Consider the following 19,903-nt stretch of genomic DNA (forward strand, 5'->3'; position numbering starts at 1 on the left):
AAACAAGTAGAAGATATGCATAATCTCCTTTGAAAACGATATCCATTATCTTATAATACATTTTAACTCCACAAAAACATGCAAAAGGGTGTAGTCATTATTGAGCTGTGAAAATCTTCAATATCTATAACTTCGTTAGAGCAAAACCCCTTTTCTTTTCTCTACTTTTTTTTTTTTTTTTTTTTTTTTTTTTTTTTTTATGTTTTATCATATCCACAACATTCTCTCATCTTTGTAACCTCTTGTCTTTCAATAGAGAAAAGAAGCGTTCGTCTTGGAAAAAAAATACAGTATTTAATTTTGTTCTTAGATTTTATCAAACTATAAAACAAGCACAACAATGAAAAAAAGATGTAGTGATGGACGGTGGGTGAAACCTGGCAATTGCACTTTGGATTTTGGATTTCAAACTTGGTGGAAAAGGAGTTAAAAGTAAGGAAACTTAATTCTCAATTTAACATTAATATATTGTATAATTTATCACTTGAATCCTAAAGTTGAGAGTGAATTGATAACTATATAATATGTTAGGGATTAAATGTGAGGTCTCTCCCTCTCATAATCATGTTAAAGTGTAAAGTGACATAAATAGAATGTATTTCAAAAGCAGACTTAAATTAAGGTTTACTTGGACAATGATTCAAGATTTTCATTTAACAAAAGCTTCAAAATTAAATAAGAAATATTTGTCAGCTTTATGAAATTAAGATTGTCTATACTTAAAAAAAATTAAATATAAAATAAAAATTGTTCGAGATCTTACTCGTTATATATATATACTAGCCTTGGTACCCGCGCTATGCTGCGGGTCTTTTTTTTTGTATAAAAATATTTAAAAAAAACAAAAATTTAAAAATCTTGGGTTTGGCTGCAACGCCTGATCTAAAAGTAATATTTATAATCGTAATAATAAAATTAAACTTGCATGACCCAAGTTTAAGTGAGCCTAATTGCAACACCGGACTCAAGAATTTTGGATGTGGGTTTGGCTATAAGGTCGTGTTATAAAAATGTAATAATTAAATAAACTAATTAAAAAAAAACAAAGAAAAAAAATAAACAGAAAGGAAAAAACTAATGAAGAAAAAGAAAAAAAAATTAATTGGGTTAACCCTTTGAACCAGGTTATCCCGTAAAACCTGAGATTTGCGTAATGAAAGTTTGATAACTAAATAGAAAAAAAATGACGGGTTTACCCAGAATTAATTGGGTTAACCCATCAAACCAAGTTAATCTGTCAAGCTCAGGATACGTATCATGAAAGCATGGAAGTCTGATAACTAAATAGAAAGAAAATTAACTTTAACAAACTAAACTAAATAAAAAAAATAACTCGTCAAATCAGGTCAACCCATCAAACTCGATATCCGTATCATGAAAATCTTATAACAAAATAAAAAAATTTAACATTAACAAACTAAATCAAACAAAAAAATTCATTAAAAAAAAATTAAATTCTATTTAGTTATCAAACTTTCATGACGCAAATCCCAGGTTTTACGGGATAACTTGGTTTAAAGGGTTAACCCCATTAATTTAATTTCTTTTTCTTTTTCTTCATTAGTTTTTCTTTTTCAGTTGATTTTTTTTTTAATTAATCTATTTAATTATCAAACTTTTATGACACGACCTTATAGCCAGACCCACATCTAATATTCCTGGGTCCGGTGTTACAGTGAGGCTCACTTAAACTTGGGTCATGCAAGTTTAATTTTATTATTAATATTATAAATATTACTCTGCAACGCCTGACCTAAAAATAATATTTATAATATTAATAATAATATTAAACTTGCATGACCCAAGTTTAAGTGAGGGTGGCTGCAATATCAGATCCAATAGTCTTGGATGTAGGTCTGGCTGCAAGGTCGTGTCATATAAGTGTGATAATTAAATAGATTGATTAAAAAGAAAAAAAAACAAACAGAAAAAAAAACTAATGAAGAAAAAAAAAATTAATTAACTGGATTAACCCGTCAAATATGGAATTCGCATCATGAAAGTTTGATAATTAAATAAATAAAAAAATTAACGGGTTTACCTAAAGTTAACTGAGTTCACCCATTAAACCAAGTTAACCCGTCAAGCCAGGATTGTTATGAAAATCTGATAATTTAAATAGAAAAAATGTTACGAAGAGAAGACTGAATTGCAAAAAACGTAAAGAAAAACACAGTATAAATTTTAAAAGCATTTAATACAGAATCATGATGATGTTAAAACATGATGATGATGTCGCTTTTGTAAGTTAAATATTCTTCAATCTGCTTTGAAGAATATAATAATAAGAAAAGGCTGTGGCAAATTAACGGAAAGAGAACAAAAAGTGGACATTTGCAAAGCATTTAAATGAGCAGCAAGCTAAAGCTTTTCCTATTCAAATCATCATGGTCTCATCTTGTCACACAGCACTTCGAAAGAAAATTCTCATCTTGTCATACAACACTTGAAAAGCTATAGCTTTTCCTATTTAAATCATCATGGTCTCATCTTGTCACACAGCACTTCGAAAGAAAATTATCATCTTGCCACACAGCACTTAATTCATCAAAAAAACAAAAAAAAAAATAAAAATAAGACAGTTAAATAATCTAATATAATATAATAATAATATATTAATAATGAGTAAAGAGAGGCGTGAAAAAGAAAACACTTTCATTCGCTATGCTTAGGAATAATATAATATAATAATAATAATAATACAAATAAATAACACAAAATACAAACACACCCATTAACTATTTTCATTTCTTTTCTTTTTCTTTTTCTTTTTTATTTTCTTTTACATCCACAATACAAATACAAATACAAATTCAAAATAAATAAATAAATAAAAATACACCAACACACACATCCCCTTTTGTATTATTATTTTCTTTTCTTTTCTTTTTTTTTCTTTTACATTCACATATTACAAATTTAAAATAAATAAACAAAAATTACATTAAAACTTTAAAATTTACAAAATGATCCCTCAAAACTCCCGAATTTGCACGGAAGGACTTCTGGGTATGCATGAACAGTGACGGCGCGTGGGTTCAAGCGCCGTCGTGAAGAAACTTGGGAACAACAGATCCCGAAGGGCTTGTTCTTCTCTGTCTTCGCCGGCATGACCTGCAACAATCAAAAACGCACATAACAGTTGATTTTACTTTGTTTTTTTTCTTTTAGATCAGTTTCTTTTTTCCTTTTTTAGATCTGCAATCAAAGCCTTCTATTCCTGGTGGCTAGTCCTTCCTTCTTCAGATGGCGGCTCTGTCGGAGGCGGGAGCGTTGGAAGTCGGCGCCACGAGTGGTGGTGGCTGCCGATCTGTGGACGGCGCTGCTGTGGCTGGTCTGTCGGTACTGTTGAAGCTGGGTCGGCCGAGAGAGGGGAGGACGCTGGAGGTGGCTGAGAAACCAGAGGACGAAGGAGCGGCGCTGCTGTGGTGGACGGTGCTGCTTCGCCGTTGCTGTTGAGGGAGGAGAAGGCTGGTCTCCGTCCGGTTCGCCTTTTGCTCCTGCAACTGAGAAGGTAAAGGGGCTGTTCTGGTCCAAAGGCTAAAGGAAAATGGGGGAAAGAGGAGTGAAATTAAGGGCTGTGTCGATGGCTCTGTGTTGATGAATGGTGGCGGCTTCTTCGTGGGCTGAGTTTGGCTGGCGAGAAGAAGGAGAACTGTGGGGAGCTCCAGTGAAGAAGAAGAAGAGAAAAGCTGAAGAGGGCGGTCCGGTGAGGAGAAACAATTCAAACCCCGGGGAGGCGGCTGTGTTTGGTTTTTTTAAAGAGAGGAGGGGGCTGCAGCGTTTTCTTCTTCTTTGTTTTTTTTGTGATATTTAACTAATGACTAATGAGTATAGTGAGACCTTTTAAAAACAAAAAATACTTTTATTCATTGATGTACAGTAGGCGTGGGGAAAGCTACAGTGTTTTCCCCACGCGTTTTAGAATTCTTTAATATATATATAAAAAATATTTTTTAAATATTTTAAAAGATTTCATTTGTAGTTTTCATCAATTCCTTTATCCATACTAAGAGAGCATTTGAAAACGCGGGCTAACTCGTGTTTTTAAAAAATTCAATTTTTTTTGTTAAAAATTTTTTTTTTTAAATTTTTTTAATATGCTGATTTTAAAAATAAAAAAAATATTATTTCAATGTATTTTGTAATAAAAAAATATTTTAAAAAAGCAACCATAATCACACTCTTAAATATGGGTATGCACGTTTGGAACGTTATTTAATTTAATTCAATTCTATCGATCTAACTTCCTTAATTGATAAGCTATGAAGATTTGCAGTATATATTTCTATGTTATTTTATTCTTTTAAGATAGTCATTTGTTATTTTTTTAAACGACAATTGATATATATAAAAAAGACCACATTTGTCAACATCTGTTTTACGTCTTTGAGAAGGAGAGTTAAATGCTTAAATGATAAGACCCATAAGATTTTAAAATATATATGTGAAAAACAAGTTAAATTGGCATATATTTTATTAGTTTAAAAATTATGCATGAATTGATTTAAATTTATTTTATTAGTTTATTTACTGGCGTCAAAGCCAGAAATACCATATATTTTTTTAACTGTGTAATATTTATCAACGTCAGAGTGAAAGTATCCATGGTTGAATATTAATTAATGCCAAAGTCAGGAATATCGTAAACATACGATCATAGCATAAACCAACAATTCTTAGCTATTTAAGATAAAACTAGTGTTGTAGCCTACCTAAAGTAAGATGCTTAAAGAGTGATAATATCTTCACTTTTGTTTAACCAGTCTCGTACCATAGAATTTCTATTGACCAGTTAAGGTTTCTAGTGACCATAATACTAGGTGACAACTCCTTAAACAAGACTTTTTTTCCATCAAAGAACAAGATGCTAGAAACTTATTGTTTTCATTTAATTTTAAAGTCACCGCGATGTCAAGTGTGACAGGTCAGATTCTAATGTATAATTATAAACTAGTTATGATATGTACTTTTTTTTTTATCCTTTTTGAAACATGAGAAAGATGCAAATTATTTATGTAAATATACTTGAAAAACTTTTTAAGATTTGGTTGTATATGCATGAAAACAAAACATTTTTTGTTTCTTTTTTTATTTTATTTTTTTATTTTTTGAATTTGAAAGTTTTGTTGCCGGAGGTGGATAAAAAGAGGGTGAAGTATCGCTAGTGAAGGAGAAGAAAAAATAAAGGGGGAAAATGGTTTTTAGCCAACTATGCACTCTGATTTCTTCATGCTCATGCCATAAAAAAAATTAGTATTTATAGGAGATGGAAGAGGGTAATCTTGTCTTCATTGGGAAAAACTTTTGACCTTTGATTCAAATGGAAAGGATCCCAATTGTTGATTCAAAGTTGGCACCATGAAATGTCAAATTTGACAGTTAAATACTGCCTGAGTTTGCCACTTTATGCCAACGCCGCAACTGCTGTGGTGCCTATTGGCCAAAACAAAACATACCTAGTTGTAGAGAAATGTCATGTGATCATTTTGGTTCAGGTGTTGTCAGTTTAGTAGAGAGATGAAGTATTAAATGCACCTGAAAAATAGTTACTCGGACAACGTTTTCTAGTAAAATTGGAGAAGAAAATGAATAGGAACCGAGTGACTTTTTTTTTTTATAACGATGCTGTTTTGGGGGTTTTAATTTAGGGTTCTGGCCAAAGTTTAATTTAATCCTCCAACTTTCAATTTATTTTAATTGCACCCCTAATTGACCATAAATTTTTTATTTAATGCAATTTGATCCTTGAAAAAATTCAATTTTAACCTTGAAGTTTGGCGCCTTTTCCATTTCGGATTTCTTCAATTTATCCCTTAATTGACCATTCAACTTTCAATTTCACCCCTAGTTTCAAACAATTGAGCCCCTATAGTTTGACACCTTTTGCCAAATAATATTTGGCTGTGAAATTTTTGAATTTGACCTCTAATTGATGCTAAAACATTAATTTTCTTGTGATTTTACCTCTAATTTTAATCAGTTGACTTGGTAAAAAATAAATTTGGTCTTTTAAAATTCAATCTTCTCAATTAAGCTATAATAAAATTAATGTAACTCATTTATAGTATAATTAAGTTCTTGCATAAAATTAAGTCCTTTAATTTGTCCCAAATTAATTATTAAACATAATTAAACTTTAATTTGGTTCATAATTAAATAAAATTGGCTTATTAAAAATAATTATTTAAATTGGCCCATTTCCTTGGACTTATTTTTTATGCAGATTCATCCAATAATTATTTAATTTAGTTTTGAATTTGCATTGTTTCTTCAGTCTTTGGGTATAATGGGGTGCAATTAGGCCTCAAATTTATTCTAAAATCATCTTGGTTTTTATGTATTTTTAAAATTCTCTTGTACTTGCTTTCTCCATGTTTCCAACCTTTATCGACGTTGCTAGCATTTATTTATTTATTAGTTTTTATTTTGGAAAGAAAAATATATAATTTTCCGGGATAACCCAGAGATGGGTGATGACAATGTTGACTATAACAAGTTGATTAGAGATTTAAAAATCTAGGTTCAAATGGAAAACTAAGTAATATAATATTTATGATAGCATTAAAAAAAAATATCATTATTAATTCTTTATCAGTTACAAGCTAAAGTTGATGTCATGAAGCATGAAACATAAAATATATTAAGAAGCAGGCTTTCACAACAGTAGAAGCCATAGCAATTTTTCCGTTCTCAGAAATACTCTGAAATTAGCTTTCAAATAATATGCAAACCATTTAAAGAGGATAATTTGAACTATTACAATCACCCAAGACTATTGCATTCTCATATATGACTGCAGCATTACAGTTACTCAAACCCGATTTCTCGAAATGCCTTCTTGGTTCTCTTTTTTAAGACTTGGAACTTGTGTTTGATGTGGTGCTCTTGATCTGAGAAGAAGCGGTGGAGGTGTGGCTCTGTGCCTGTGAACTTTGGCTAGAGGATGAGTCTGTGAAGAAAATTATGCTCTCCTGGTTGTCAAGAAACACTTGGAGAGATCTCGGAACCGGAGGTGGGTTCACGTTCACAACCCCTTCGAGGATCTGAACTACCTGACCCATTGATGGCCTTTGGGCTTCATCATCTTGGATGCACCAGCAAGCAACTTTACAGATTCTTGTTAGCTCTTCAAGATCAGCATTGCCCTCCAACCTCTGGTCCAATAGGCTAAGCATTTCACCATCCTCTTGATTGATTTGGCTTGCAGCATAACTTGGGAAGAACTTCACTTTTCCATCTTCAGATTGCTCAGAGTTTCTCCTTCCTGATACAACTTCAAAAAGCATCATTCCATAACTGTAAACGTCTGCTTTGGCAGTTATAGGCACACCTGAAATCCACTCTGGTGCAAGATAACCTCTTGTCCCTCTCATGGTTGTTAGCACCCTGCTAAAATCCCGGCCTACAATCTTCGCCAGGCCAAAATCTGCCACTTTAGGGAAAAACTGAGCATCTAAAAGGATGTTCTCAGGCTTTATATCGCAGTGTATGATACAATCCCTGCATTTCTCATGGAGATAATTTAATCCTCTAGCTGTCCCCAAAGCAATACCGTACCGAGTTTTCCAGTCGAAGACCGTTTTTGAGTCCTCAGAGAAAAGATGGGAATCAAGAGAACCATTGGGCATGTAGTCATAGACCAACAGCTTCTTATTACCCTCCGAGCAGAACCCACGAAGGCGAACAAGATTGAGGTGCTGGATTGTCCCGATTGTGCTCACTTCTGACCGGAATTGCTTCTCTCCTTGGACGATACTTTCGAGCTTCTTCACAGCTATGACACTCGTATCAGGCAACACCCCTTTGAAAACAGAACCGAAACCTCCACCTCCCAATTTCTCTGAGAAATTCTTTGTCGCATTCTGTAGATCTCTGTACCCAAAAGCTATCAGTGAACCTTCTACTGCTTTCCCCGTTTTGACTGTTTTCCTCCTCCTCAAAAATACAAACAGAGCAAGGCCAAAGAGAGACACTATCACCACTGAGCCCACAACACCACCAATAACTATCCCCTTATCATTCTTCGAGCTTGAAAACTCAGATGCTGCAAGCCTGATATAGATAGTGTTTCCATTTGAGTCATCTGCAAGTTGTTGCATATCCAAAAGATCGCCGAACCAAACTGAGCACTGACTGCCTTCATAAGCATAGGCAGTACAAGTGCAGTTACTCAAGCAAGTGGATTCGCATTCCTGTGCACTCCTGGCTGCCACTGTCTGTAGATTTGCAGGCAACTTCATATTGTTTCTCGAGAAAAATCTGTCACTCTTCCCATTAACAACACTAGAATTCCCACACTGCAGATTTGATGCCCTCTCACATCCACCAGAGAAAACCTCCGAATTCCAGTCCTCCCTGTTTTTCGGGTTGAAACCTGTCAAGCAGTTGCAGAAAGGCTGCGAATTCTCATTACAGCTTCCAAAAGCCCCGCAGTAAGCATAAACCTTACATTGCGTCTTTGGTTGCGACCAGAACAAAAACCATTGCTGGGTACTCGCCAACCATGATTTTTGCTGAATCTGTCCTCCATCCGTCATCACAAACCGAGATATGAGTGTTTCATCGTACAATGAATAGGTGAAATAGCTCTCATTAGTATTGTTAACATAACTAAAGTTGTAAATATAGTTGGATCTCATTTCAGGAACTAAGCTGAAAATCTGTCCATTCCATGATCCACTATCCCAATAGGATTTAGACCTATTCCGAAAGATCAAATATCGACTCTGATTTGGGTCTAGCTCAAGAGAGAAAAGACCCGGTGAAGGATTATCTTTGCTTTTCCATGAAATAAGAAGAGTGTTCCTTTTGGTGATTTTGTTCAATCCAACCTTGGCACCAGGCAGCCATGTATCAGCTGGAAAATCAAAAGACTGCCATAGTGGTGACACTGATGAATTAGACCCATCTCTCAAAAGAAGATTTCCATCATCACCAAGAACTGCTTCCACAGAACTTGACCTACTAGAGATCAAATTTGTGGACCAAATTGGGATCTTGGACTCATTAAAGAGAACTAAATTACCGCCAGAAATTCTTAACTCTGAAGAAAATCTATCAGAAACGGGTGTGTCTCTGTTTGCTACCCAAACTATGGTCTGTTCAGACACTTTATCTGTACTGTACCACATGCCTATATAGTAGTTTAAGGAGTTACCTCGATGGAAGAAACCAAGTTCAAAGACTTTTCGTGCTGAGACAATAGTTTGGTCTCCAGAGAGAGAACTGTTTGCAGAGATTGTATCAGCTCCAAGGGAGACATGGGAGTTGAGAGGAAAACAAAAAAAGATAACAGAAAACATGATCCATGGATTGTTTCGGACATCCATGGCTGCTGCCAAAGACTTTTGCAGGCAAGATTGAGATGCTGGAGGTGCAAGAATGGACACCACAGCTAGTTTAATAGAGTCTGAAAGAGAGAAAACAAGACTTGGTCTCAATATGCTACGTAAGCATTTGCCAAAGAAACTTCAAAGACTGTTGTTTTGAACCATAAGTCAACCGAGCTTTCTTTTGGACACATTCAACGTCATTTTCCTGATACCATCTCCCCATCTTTTATTTATTTATTTTATTACCATATGATATTCTCAATCAATTTTCATTTAAATCCAAATTATTTATATATATTAAAATTAAAGTTAAACCTATATTTCAATATCTATCAAATTTTGTCATTAAATGCGGTGGTTGATGCAATCATTAACACGAAAATGACAAATTGAAATTAATAGATAAATATTTTTTTTAATATGATATTTTTTTTTGTTAAAGAATCATATTATTTTCTAATATATCCTTTTAAGTGAAAATTTTTTGAATTTAAAATTTGTATAAATTTATACTACAATATGCATATTTTTTATTAAATATATTGGTATAGTGAGATTTGAACTCATGACCGCTTGATCATTAAGAATCTGATACCATGTCAAATAACAATCTCCATCTAATAGTTTAAAACTATTAGATGAAATCTTAAATTATAATTTATATTATTCTCTAACATTTTTTTGGACTACATTTGCAACAGAGTTTTAGCAAATTTTGAAAAAAAAAAATTGTTCAAATTAATTTTTTATATATATTTAGATCATTTTAACGTGTTGATGTTAAAAATAAATTTTAAAAAATAAAATATATATATATTTTAATATATTTTCAAATAAAATTACTCTTTAAAATACAATCTCAACTAAACTCCCAAGACACCCTTCATCATTTGAGATGCGGTGGGCGTGATTTTTTTATGATAAAAAAGTCATTCTCGTGCCCAAGAAAGGAAAATTCAAAGTTCCATCTTGCAACCTTCAAGAGATCGAAATTGAATTATGTGAAAGACAATTAATGGTTTGTCATGACCAGAGAGAGGACTGGGGACTCAAGCTTGGTCAACATGGAAGAAAGGTCACATAGCCAAGAACTCTTGTAAAATATTATTTCATATTAATATTTACCATCGGCTATTAATTTGATCAGAAATAATTATTTGATTTAAATAAAAAAATTATATAAAATCAAAATCAAAATTTTACTTTAATCAATTCTCTTAAAGAAATAAAAAAAAAGTTAATATATTTTTTTTTTGTCAAACATACTTTTAATCAATTTAACTCATATTTTTTTTGATAATTTATTTATGAAAAGATAATATTAATTAAATTGTGATTCAGAGTTAAAAACGACGGTTTCAGAAGTCATAAATCATGTAAAACGGATTTTAAAGATAATAATGGTTCAAATTGTTTATTAGAATATTTTATTATTAATGTGTGATATGACGTATTAGATAAATAACACTAGTTGATTAGTAAAACAATACATCTCAACTGTAGTTTAGATCGAGTTGGATGCTCTCATTTGCCGTGTGGAAAACTCGCGCTCTCATTTGCCGTGTGGAAAACTCGCTCCAATCACTTTCGTGAACATAAATAAAATATAATGTTGACTTGGGTGATTTTTTTATGATAAAAAATTGTCTTCATTACACGTTGAATTAAACAATGTTTTTCCTTTGCTCGTATCTTTTATGATGTATTGTTGTAGAGATAATTATTTTCGGTTCTGGTTAATTTTGATATATAAAAAATAATCAAACTAGAATTTTATAAAATATCAAAATAAAATTGAAACCGGTTCAAACCAACCGATTTTAGTTCGATTAAGTTATTTATATTAAAAATCAAAACCCAACCGACCGGTTTTAGTTTAGTTTGGTTCGGTTTCGGTTTGATTCGGTTAAGTTTCAGTTCGATTCAGTTATTTTATATTAAAAACCAAAAACTATATTATTATTTATGTTTTTTTTTTTGGACTTTTCTAATGGGTTTCGTTTCGGTTCAGTTTGTTTTTTTAGTTTCAAGCTTAATGCATTCATAGTTTGGGTGCTTGATGCATTCATTAACACGAAAATGACAAATTGAAATTAATAGGTAAATATGTTTCTCATTTTTTTTTCTTTCCATAAATATTTGATATTTTTTTTTTGTTAAAAAACCATTTCAATTAAAGTTATGATTTATATTATTCTTTAACATACTCTTTAAAATAAAGTTTTTTGGGTTTGAAACTTGCATAGACTCATACTACTATATGCTTGATTTTTATTAAATATATTGGTATGGTAAGTTGAACTCGTGACTGTTTGGTTATTAAGACTTTGATATCATGTTAAATAATCATCTACATTCAATAGTTTAAACTGTTAAGTGAAATCTCAAATTATAATTTATATTATTTTTTAGTATCTTTTTACACTGTATTTGCAACGAAGTTTTAGCAAATTTTGAAAAAAAAAGTTCTTCACATTATTTTTTTTTATATTTTTATATCATTTTGATATGTTAATGTCAAAATAAATTTTAAAAAAATAAAAAATATATTTAATATATTTCCAAACACAAATAACACTTTAAAATACACTCTTAACTAAACTCCCAAAACACCCTTCATCATTTGAGATGCAGTGGGCGTGATTTTTTTTATGATAAAAAAGTCATTCTCGTGCCAAGAAAGGAAAATTCGAAGTTCCATCTTGCAACCTTCAAGAGATCGAAATTGAATTATGTGAAAGACAATTAGTGGTTTGTCATGACCAGAGAGAGGACTGGGGACTCAAGCTTGGTCAACAAAATCAAAATTTTACTTTAATCAATTCTCTTAAAGAAATAAAAAAAAAAGTTAATATAATTTTGTTTTTGTCAAACATACCTTTAATCAACTTAACTCAAATTTTTTGATAATTTATTTATGAAAAGATAATATTAATTAAATTGTGATTCAGAGTTAAAAACGACGGTTTCAGAAGTCATAAATCATGTAAAACGGATTTTAAAGATAATAATGGTTCAAATTGTTTATTAGAATATCTTATTATTAATGTGTGATGTGAAGTATTAGATAAATAACACTAGTTGATTAGCAAAACAATACATCTCAACCGTAGTTAAGATCGAGTTGGGTGCTGTCATTTGCCGTGTGGAAAACTCGCTCCAATCACTTTCATGAACATAAATAAAATATATTGTTGACTTCGGTGATTTTTTTATGATAAAAAATTGTCTTCATAACGTGTTTAATGAAATAATGTTTTTTCTTTGCTCGTATCTTTTATGATGCATGGTTATAGAGGTAATTATTTTTGGTTCAATTTAGTTTTTACCTATAAAAAACAATCAAACTAGAATTTTATAAAATATCAAAATAAAATTGAAACCGGTTCAAACCAACTGATTTTGGTTCGGTTATGTTATTTTATATTAAATCAAAACTCAACTGACCGGTTTTGGTTTGATTTGGCTTGGTTTGGTTTGGTTAAGTTTCGATTCGATTCAGTTATTTTATATTAAAAACCAAAAACTATATTGTTATTTGGGTTTTTTTTTGGACTTTTCTAATGGGCTTGGTTTCGGTTCAGTTTAATTTTTTAATTTTAAGCTTATGAAACCAAACCAAACCGAATATTTTTTAAAATATTATAAAAGATTTAATCAGTTTTTTCCATGGTTTAGATTTTTTAATTATTTTATTTTTGGTTTCTCGATTTAATTGGTTTTTTAATTTTCTTTACTCACCCTTACATGATATATAGGCATATTGAGAGAATCAGATGATTTGGGTTTAAATTGAATAATAAAAAACAATTAACCTAATGAGTGATTAGAGTAAGGAACTGAAAACATGTATTGGTGATACCTTTCAGCATATCCTAAATTATCATCCAGCTTATCAGATGGCTGTCACTTTTTGTAACGAGAAGTTAAGAGAGAACCAAAAAGATTGCCATCTCCTTAAACAGGTTTCAGCACCCATGAAAGACTAGATGGCATGATTCCTATTGTTGGCCGCATTGTGTTAAATCCCTCTAAAGTTTCAATGCTAAAACTGTAACGAGGAACTGCTCGAACTCTTGTTAGAGAAGTTTTAGTTGTGAATGTATCATGGAATCCAAGAAGATGCATGGTTTGTAAACGCTTTGGCCACACCCAAATCTTCAAAGAAGGAAAGGAAACTAAAGCTAAAACAAACCTGAACCAGAAATAGTTCACCAATGTAATTTGCAAGTAGCTCACTAAATTTCATTCAACAACTACTTTCTTATAAAACGATGAGAAAATATGGGTGCCCTAGAATCATAAAAAAAAAACAATAAACAAACATAGAAACTGAGCTAAGAACTTGGTTCTATGCTTTATAAAAACACATCCTTTATAATCCACGCATATAGAAGAACAGAAGCTTCCATCAAACATCAACGATGATCGTACCTTTATGTTAAGCATATGTGAAATGTGAATTAGAAGCTCTTCTTTCCCCGAAGTATCAATCCCAATAACGATGTCATGCTCTGGATGAGAAGCAATGATATCAATAACCTATCATTACCAAGTAATTAAACCAGTAAAAAAAGTTGTATGACTGATATGTTTCCTATTTTGAAGCACTGTAATCTCCGCCAAGCCCATAAACTCAAAATAAATCTACTTACTTTTATGACCATTCCTAAGACACGAATACTAATCAATTGCTTACTATATTTTCTCATTTTCAGCACCAACAATATTTAGCTCTTTATCTATACTTCATCCCTATTAACCAATATCCATTCTCCGCAATGCACATTAACTGTCAGCACCTACCAAAAAACACTCAAAGAAAGAACTGCTATGGAAATATGTAAATCCTACGTGTTGAGCAGCAACTTCTTGGGTGGGAAAATCATAAGATGGATTATACTACGTATTATCCAAGTAAAGAACATCAATTGTCTCATTCTTAAGAACATTAAGTAGCCTATTCCTCTCATCCTTTGCCCTCTCGCTATCAACTTCCTATCAAAAATCCCCCGAATACATCAAGCATCCAAACTCCCCGCGAAAAAAAAACATGACCCCTCTTGTTACAGTTCAATCCCATCAAATCTCCGTAGCCAACCATCCAAAAAGTGATTTCCAGAAGGTTATGATTTCTTTTTTTGAAATCGATTCCCAAAATATCTCATGCATTGCGATTGAATAAGTAAGTGAACTCGGCCGGTGGGTTCTAGTATAAAAAAGAAAACATAAAAAAATGGCTTACCAAGGCAATGGTGGGCGTCGAGAGCCATGACATGAGTGGTGATTTGAGATCTGGTGGTCAGAGAAATGAGAGAAAAAGAATGCCAGATGTGAAGATCAACGACGCGAAGTAGAGAGAGGTTGAAATCAGGGAACTTGAAAGGTAAGAGCTTAGCGGTTAGTTTAGAGCAAAAGAGAGGACATTTTCCCCATTTTAAGGTCAAGCCTTGAGTGTGGTCCGTGTGTAAGTGAGTCAAGAAGTATGTCTGGCTTGACTCGGTGAATCGGTTAACTGATATCAAGCATTTCTCCATCAAGATTAGAGAGAAAGGAAGAGGTTTTGATTTTTTGTTTTGGCGGGGAAATTTGAGTTTATTTGAATTGTTTTTTGATTTATTTTATCTTATTGAGACACAGCACATGTGTTTTTTATATTTCGGAGGTAGAAAATTCAAAGAATGAAATCTTATAAGATGTGCTTAATCATATTTGAATAAAAAATCAATAATTATAAGCTAATTAATATTTATATACCATATAAGAATTTTGGATTATCTAAATTTAATCTTAAAAAAGCCTAAAAATATGGGAAATTCATGTTGATTTATTGTGTATTACGAGACATTTCACCACTCATTCACTGTTTTATTATTCACATATTGTTCATTGCTTTTTATTTTATTTTATTTTGATTATTTTTATTTCAATTGTATTTTTTATAGCTAAATTAATAATCAATTTCTTATAATTTACAATTAAGAGTCAAAGTTCTAAGCTAGATGATTAAGGTTCAAAACATGGAAAAACCAAGTGGCCAATATTAACTTTGAGTAAATTAAAAAAAAAAATTAGTCCCAATAAAAAAAGTTCATTGTGGTGGTTTTTTCCATGGATAATTTCAGAAAAATTACATTTATACTTATTAGATGTTGTTTGGGTTGTGGTAGTGGTTATTTTTAAAAGTATTTATCATTTCAAAACACATTAAAATAATATTATTTTTATTTTTAAAAAATTATTTTTAACATCAGCACATTAAAATAATCTGAAAACATCATAAACATATTAATTTGATGTAAAGGAAAAAAGAAACAAAATTAATTTTTTTTAAAAGCATTTTCCAACCGCAATGCCAAACACTATTCCCGATATAGAGTTGTAGTGTTGTTTTCGGCATCTTCTTTTATTTTCCTCCTTAAAATTGGCTCGAAATGGGCTTTGGAGGTAAAACCACCTAACTAATTTTTCTTCTTCTTCTTTTTAACATTATTGGGACATGCTTTTTCAGCACAAGCCTGTTTCTATACAAACCTAGTGTGCGTCCAACCCAATTTTTTTTTTAATGCCTTTCCTTTTCAATGATGTTTTGCTTTCTTAATATCAATATTATTACAATACTTAATGATTATTTTTCATGATTTTATCTTTTCTATTTATTAAAAATCAGTGTAGAAAAATAATCATTATGGTAAAAATAACAATATTAATCAATTTTTTCTATAATAATTGAGGCTTGAGGATAGATAATATATAATACTAAAATAGAGTTAACGTAATAAATATTTTTTTCTATTAATAAATTCAACATTGACTTTAGATTAATATTATAAGGATTTATTTGTTGATAATTTATCATTTCAAGTTTTTATTATTTTTGATGAATTATTTGTTGGTTCAAAATTGATCATGTTTCTTAATTAATATTTTCATTTTCCTATGTAAATTAATATTTAACTGTACATGATAAAAATAAAAATAATATTCTAATCAATTGATACAATACAAGTTTTTTAGTGAAATGATATATGAGGCTTAGTTCTAAGACACCTTTAGTTACACCAGGCTTTTTTAAGCCTTGATTTGATATTATATTTTAAATAGGTTTAGGCAAAATTTAAATATGTTTTTTTTTATATTTTAATGTATTTTCAAGTAAAAAACACTTTAAAAAATAATTATTACTACACTCTCAAATACTAATAACTAACCAGGGGAAAAGGTGATGTAATACCTTCATACAAGGTATTATTAGTCTTGTCGAAGTCTGGAACAAGCCGCCAATAACTAGCATTTGTTTCTTATGGGTTATAAACTGATCATACATGCAGACTTATATGTTGGTCAACATGTGGTTTTAATCCCATGATCAAGTATTATGTAGCTGTTGTTCAAGAGAAAACCACCATCTTGTGGTGTTCCTATATAATTTATGCATATGTGGATGACAAACATTTCAGATCATTTTTCTGCAAGCAAAATGCAATGGATCTAGGGGAAAGGGAGGAAAGAGACGTGAAAAATTAGATCGTGAATGAAGCTGAAGATTGTAAACAAGCTACAAAATGTAATCTTCCTAAAATAAAACACTCATACTACCTAGTACTTGCACTCACTTTCACTGTGTGTAGCACTCAATCTTATACCAACACATAAATTTATGTATTTTTAAGTTCCAAGGTTGTCCACACAAACTTTCCATGAGTGCACAATATGTTCTATGCACGAAGTGCTTTCTCTATCTAGTCTTAACATCACTTTTCTAGCTAATGGTTATTTTTTGTATTTAAGATTGATATTTGTACCAATGCAAATACATATAGCACAACAATCGGCAACCAACTAATGACTCTGCTTTTTTAAAAAATTTACCAATAATCTAATTATTGATCATTTAAAAGCAATAGAAAAGGTACTCAAATCTTTAGAGTATAGATTGGACTATGGACAATATTGTGCTAGTTACCTTAGAGTATTAGAATGATATAATGATGCGTATTAAAACTAGTTTTGATACCCGCGCGATGACGCGGGTCATTTTTTTTTGTATAAAAAATATTTTTTAAAAAAAAATTAAAAAAATCTTGAGTTTTTCTGAAAAGTTATACCCAAGAATCTTGGGTTTAGCTGCAACGCCTGACCTAAGAGTAATATTTATAATATTAATAATAAAATTAAACTTGCATAACCTAAGTTTAAGTGAGCCTAACTGTAACACCAGACCCAAGAATATTGGATGTGGGTCTAGCTATAAGGTCGTATCATAAAAGTGTGATAATTAAATAAATTAATTAAAAAAACAAAGAAAAAAATCAACAGAAAGGAAAAAACTAATGAAGAAAAAGAAAAAGAAATTGAATTAATTGGGTTACCCTTTAAACCAGGTTATCCCGTAAAACCTGAGATTTGCGTCATGAAAGTTTGATAACTAAATAGAAAAAAAAAATGATGGGTTTACCCAGAATTAAACGGGTTAACCCATCAAACCAAGTTAACCCGTCAAGCCCAGGATACGTGTCATGAAAATCTGATAATTAAATAGAAAGAAAATTAACTTTAACAAACTAAACTAAATGAAAAAAATAACTCGTCAAATCAGGTTAACCCATCAAACCTGAAATTCATATCATGAAAATATGATAACTAAATAAAAAAAAATTAACATTAACAAAAAAAATCAAAAAAAATTTCATTAAAAAAATTAAAAAGAAAAAACAAAAGAAAAAAACAGTCATTTAATATAGTACAATATAATAATTATAATTATAATGAAAAAACGTGGGGAAAGCTAAAGCTAAAGCTAAATTCTCAACCAACTCAATATTAAAAAAATAAATTTAACAAAGATAATTTAAAAAATAAACATGTGGGGAAAACACTGCAGCCAAACAAAAATCATGCAAGGGCAACACTATAGTAATCCATAGTGTTTTTTTTTTTTTTTTTGAAAAAAGCTACAAAGCAAAGTTCTCAACCAGCTTAATATATAAAAAAACCGAGATCCGTGTAATGAAAGTATGATAACTGAATTAAATTTTTTTTTTCACATTAACAAACTAAATCAAACAAAAACAAATTCATTAAAATAAAAAAAATACAAAGGAAAAGGCAAAAAAAAAAAAACCCATTGGCAAAACGAAAAAAAAAAGAAAGAAAAAAAGTGAAAAAAAATTCAAGTGTTTCACTGTGTGCACAGTGATACATTATATGTAAAAAATAGAAGAAACAAAAGCGAGGAAAAAAAAAAAACAAAGCTGCTACAATGAAAAACCCACGCGTTAAAAAAAAACATGTAAAAAAAAAACAAAAACAAAAAAAAAGAAAAAAAAAGTTGCTACAGTGAAAAAACATTTAAGAAAAAACAAAAGCAAAAGCAAAAAAAAAAAAGGAAAAACTGCTACAGAAAAAAAAAACCAAAAACGAAAAAAAATGCCACAGAAGGAAAAAAAAACTAAAAAAAAAAACCTGCAAAAAAAAAAAAAACGCTTTAGCTACAATGAAAAACCTACGCGTTTTAGTATATTACTTAATACTAAGGATTCAAAATCCACTAGCTGATATATCTTCACCTTGATGGAGTAATTATGTCATATAACATTTTTTGTATCGTTAAAAATTATTATTTCCTGTTTATTCCTATGATGAAATAGGTGGTAGTTGTAGTGTGATAAAATGATGAGTTGTGCTATTATTTATTTTTATATATCGGTATATCAAGTAGAGTATAAATGAATACTTTTAATGAAAAATCACATATATAAGTGAGAAATGTGGTCATTTCTTTGAGAACTTTAATGAAGAAAAATTTCTATAAAACATCCATAAATCCAGGATTTGTTTAGTGCCAAAATAAACATAATAATGAGAACCAAAGTAAATATTTAGGTAGAAAACTATGTTAATATTATTGTCTTAGTTTACACAAAAGGTTGAAAGTTTAAGACATATCGCATTCTCTATTTAATCGAGTAAATCTAATAGTTTTTCACTAAAACATATTCAAAATTCAAAGAAACCTATCTTGATGTGATGATTTACCAAATTAGTATTTCTCTATAAATTTTCGAGTCTATTATCGGTAATTTTCATTCATATAAAGGATTGTTGAAATTTGTTTTAATAAAATATGATTAAAAAGCATATATAAGGTCAAATTGAAAGTGGAGTCCACTCACTTTTTAAGGTCAAATCCTTATTAAAAAGTGGAGCCCACCAAAACTTCATTAATATGAAACATTAACATGATTAAATAAGTTATGGATGAATGAAAAATTGATCTCATAGAACTATTGGTTTACATGTTTTTATAAAACCAAAAACCCTATATGCAACATAGAAAAGAAAATATATGTAGGGATGTTAAGGAGTCATAAATGAGTCTTAGCAAAGTAGTATAGGTTTAACCCACAAACACGTGATCAAATCAGCTAAGCTATGGTTCGAGCTCCTTGTTCCAGGTTTCAGATCCTCAATCTTGGTTTTGGGTTATTTTTTGCTAACATATTTTGATCTTGAATTTTGGTTTATTATAAAATAACTCTTTGGCTTATAAATAATTATTTTTTGCT

The 19,903-nt window shown here is 30.7% G+C and overlaps 1 protein-coding gene and 1 pseudogene across 1 annotated transcript; both read right to left on the reverse strand.

Annotated features, from left to right (window-relative positions):
* Positions 1-6,559: 6,559 nt before the first annotated feature.
* LOC118043676 (G-type lectin S-receptor-like serine/threonine-protein kinase At2g19130) lies at positions 6,560-9,467 on the reverse strand. The gene has a single exon (XM_035051714.2). It carries the CDS (start codon positions 9,330-9,332, stop codon positions 6,855-6,857), a length of 2,478 nt encoding a protein of 825 aa, XP_034907605.1. The 5' UTR covers positions 9,333-9,467; the 3' UTR covers positions 6,560-6,854.
* Positions 9,468-13,145: 3,678 nt separating this feature from the next.
* LOC118043675 (uncharacterized) lies at positions 13,146-14,901 on the reverse strand (annotated as a pseudogene).
* Positions 14,902-19,903: the final 5,002 nt, after the last annotated feature.

The sequence above is a fragment of the Populus alba genome, chromosome 13 (assembly GCF_005239225.2).
Source record: "Populus alba chromosome 13, ASM523922v2, whole genome shotgun sequence".
Taxonomy (NCBI): domain Eukaryota; kingdom Viridiplantae; phylum Streptophyta; class Magnoliopsida; order Malpighiales; family Salicaceae; genus Populus; species Populus alba.

Bases quoted from the DNA above. Each gene is read 5' to 3' on its own strand.
- LOC118043676 (XM_035051714.2), bottom strand. From the start codon at position 9,332: ATGGATGTCCGAAACAATCCATGGATCATGTTTTCTGTTATCTTTTTT.